We start from the raw sequence: 2,935 nt of genomic DNA, 5'->3' as shown, positions 1-2,935 counted from the left end.
CGCTACTATATCCAAAGGTAAAGTTCTAGTGCAATTTTTCTTCCGACTCGGAGCCATCATATTAGGCTTATGATTATAGGCAAAACGATGAAGAGTAGGATAAACGAAAGTTAAGATTACGATTATGGAAAAAGAAGAAGAGGAAGAAGCAAGAAACCTGTTGAAATTTTGAAGATGGAGCGCCAAAAGACCATGGGCGGATCAACTCCAAAAGCGAAATTTTGGGGGTATCGATTAAACAATCCCAAGGTAGATATGTATACAACGCTCATTTAGAATTTCAATGTATATAAATGAACGTCTAAAATGCATCAAAGTTATAATCGGTTCGTTGGTTAAGTAAGCATATGGATGAGGCAGGCGTCTCGAGATCGAATCTCACCTTTAACAGGGTGTATTCTAATTTTGTCCAGTCAAGCCAATAATTTTTTTTTAAAAAAAAAGGTTAAACCAGTAGTTACATTTTTTATCTACTTTATTTATATTTTGAAAAAAATAGGTTAATCCATTATTTACATTTTTTCCATATAAGTCATTACACTAATATGATTGTAGTAAGGTAATTATATCGTTGTAGTTCGTAGTAATGTCGACCATTTATATAATAGCCGTTTATATTAAGGTCATACGTATCGGCCTATAGCAACCATATAAGTCCTTACACTAATATGGTTGTAGTAAGGTAATTATATCGTTGTAGTTCGTAGTAATGTCGACCGTTTATATAATAGCCTTTTTCATTAAGGGCATACGTATCGGCCTATAGCAACCATATAAGTCATTACACTAATATGGTTGTAGTCGTATGACGTATGATAATTACATCGTTGCGATTCACAATAATTGATCGTCTGTATATTTTCATTATTAAGGTCATACGTATCGGCCTATATCAACCATATAAGTCATTCACTAATATGATTGTAGTCATATAGCCTAAGCTAATTATATCATTATGATTTATAGTAAACTCGACCTTTTATATAATAGGCGTCTATATAACTTCATTAATTAAGGTCATATATATTACCTTATTATATAATAGTAAATATGTAATTATATATATTTTTATTGGTTAATCTTAATTATAATAAAAGGAAAATCATGATACTTTTAGGACTAATGTATTCTAGCTTCTTTTTTAGGAGGAAAAACAAGAAGACATTTTTTGACTAAAATGTTAAATACAAATTTCGGAGGAAAACAAAGGGAAAAGTAAAAATATAATTGGAGGGAAATTGAAAGTTTTTACTCTTTATATATCTCTTAAACACAAGAACAACATCTCCAACTCTCTAAACAAAATAGATACCATAAACATGAATGCTAACGTATGGATTGAAAAAGAATTCTATCCATGGTTTCGAATGAAGGTGCCCAGATCGTACATTAAGCGTGATTTTCTGGTAATTTTATTTTTTTTAAATTTTCATGATTTGATAATTGTTGATTATCCCAACTAGGCATGAACCCTGAACCCTATCTATACATTATGTTCTTGCAGTTTATTCCAAAGAGATTCTGTGGCTATCTTCCTCCTATTTCGGTTAAAACAATGCTTCGATGTAATGGGAAGGAGTGGGCTGTGACTCTCAAAAGTGTTGTTCGTAGAAGACTCGTCAATGGGTGGAAACAATTTGTTGTCGACAATAATCTGAAGAAAGGGAATGTCCTTCTCTTTGAACTAGTTGAGGCTACATCAGGGGTTGTGATCTTCTCTGTTGAAGAGCTAGGATTAACTAATGCTTAGCTTGATAATTTCATCTCTTTAGTTATATGTAATGACTTCAAATGGATCATAGTTATGGATTCATATAATTGTTCTTTATAATATTGTTTGTGTTTTTTTCAATTTATTATTGTTATATTTTTTTTATTTCAAGAAGACTAATGTTTTATAAATAGCCAATTAAAATTGGGAAGTCATTAAACAGTGCAGAAGTCCCCCAATTTTTTTCTATCATTTTACAAACAAGAAGAAGACTATGAAGATTATTTTCTTTTTTTCAAAAAAAGTTTAAAAATCGACATTAATTTGCTCATTAATCGAAACCTAAACCTAAACGTAAACCTAAACGAACCTAAATCAAACGAGAACGTAAACCTAAACCTAAACCTAAACCTAATCAAAAATATATTTATATTAAACCAAATTACTCACGTGGGCCATATTATACAATCTTTACATGGATTAATCAAGTCTTCTAAGGTAAGACTATATGAGATAAAACCTATGAAGTGCACTTCCACTATATGGTAGAATTTTAAAAAAATAAAATAAAACGAAAACAATCTGTATAAACAATCTGTAAAACGAAAACAATCTGTATAGTCATGGAGGAGTGTAATGGTGCATAGAGGAGTGAAATATACTACTGGAAAGTGTAATGGTTGCATGAAGGAGTGTAAGGGGCTACTGGGAAGTGCAATGGATGCATGGAGGAGTGGAAGGGGCTGCTATTGGGAAGTGTAATGGTTGTTCAGATCTTGAACAACCGCTGCATGGCTCACCTGTGAGTCATAACATCTTGTACCAAGATCTGAAGCGTGATTACACCAAGCTGAAGCGTGAGGTTACAGAGTTGATTGAGAGGGTGGTTCGTGATAGTAACATTGATTACCTCAAGAGTGTCATGTTGGAAGAGCATCCCCTTACTTCGCTCTATACTATGCTTGACGATATACCCACACCATCCGTCCATAGTGGAGCTAAGAGCAATTCTATCATTGTTATCACTAGTGATACCGAGTCCGCCTCCAAGACCTCAAAGTCTCTTTCAGTGAACCAGCATATTGAGTAGTCCATGCATTATGAAGATTTATTTCATTTCTTTTTTATTATGTGTTTGTTCGTTTATGAAGTTTTCTACCCCGGCCCCTATGTTGATGTTTTTATTTTTCAAGTTATGTATTGGTGATGTTATCACCCAATGTC

At 32.9% G+C, this 2,935-nt stretch overlaps 1 protein-coding gene across 1 annotated transcript in view; it reads left to right on the top strand.

The window, feature by feature from the left end:
* The window catches only part of LOC109211448 (protein FAR-RED IMPAIRED RESPONSE 1-like), a 5,270-nt gene extending 3,520 nt beyond the window's left edge, over window positions 1-1,750 (top strand). Inside the window, exon 2 of the mRNA XM_019374980.1 lies at window positions 1,505-1,750. Coding sequence (XP_019230525.1) covers window positions 1,505-1,750 — 246 coding nt within the window. The remainder of the gene's footprint in view (window positions 1-1,504) is intronic.
* The last annotated feature ends 1,185 nt before the right edge of the window (window positions 1,751-2,935 follow it).

This window comes from Nicotiana attenuata, unplaced genomic scaffold, assembly GCF_001879085.1.
Source record: "Nicotiana attenuata strain UT unplaced genomic scaffold, NIATTr2, whole genome shotgun sequence".
In the NCBI taxonomy this organism is placed as follows: Eukaryota; Viridiplantae; Streptophyta; class Magnoliopsida; order Solanales; family Solanaceae; genus Nicotiana; species Nicotiana attenuata.
The sequence above is the reverse complement of the archived record's forward strand: the minus strand, read 5'-3'. Positions and strand labels throughout refer to the sequence as shown.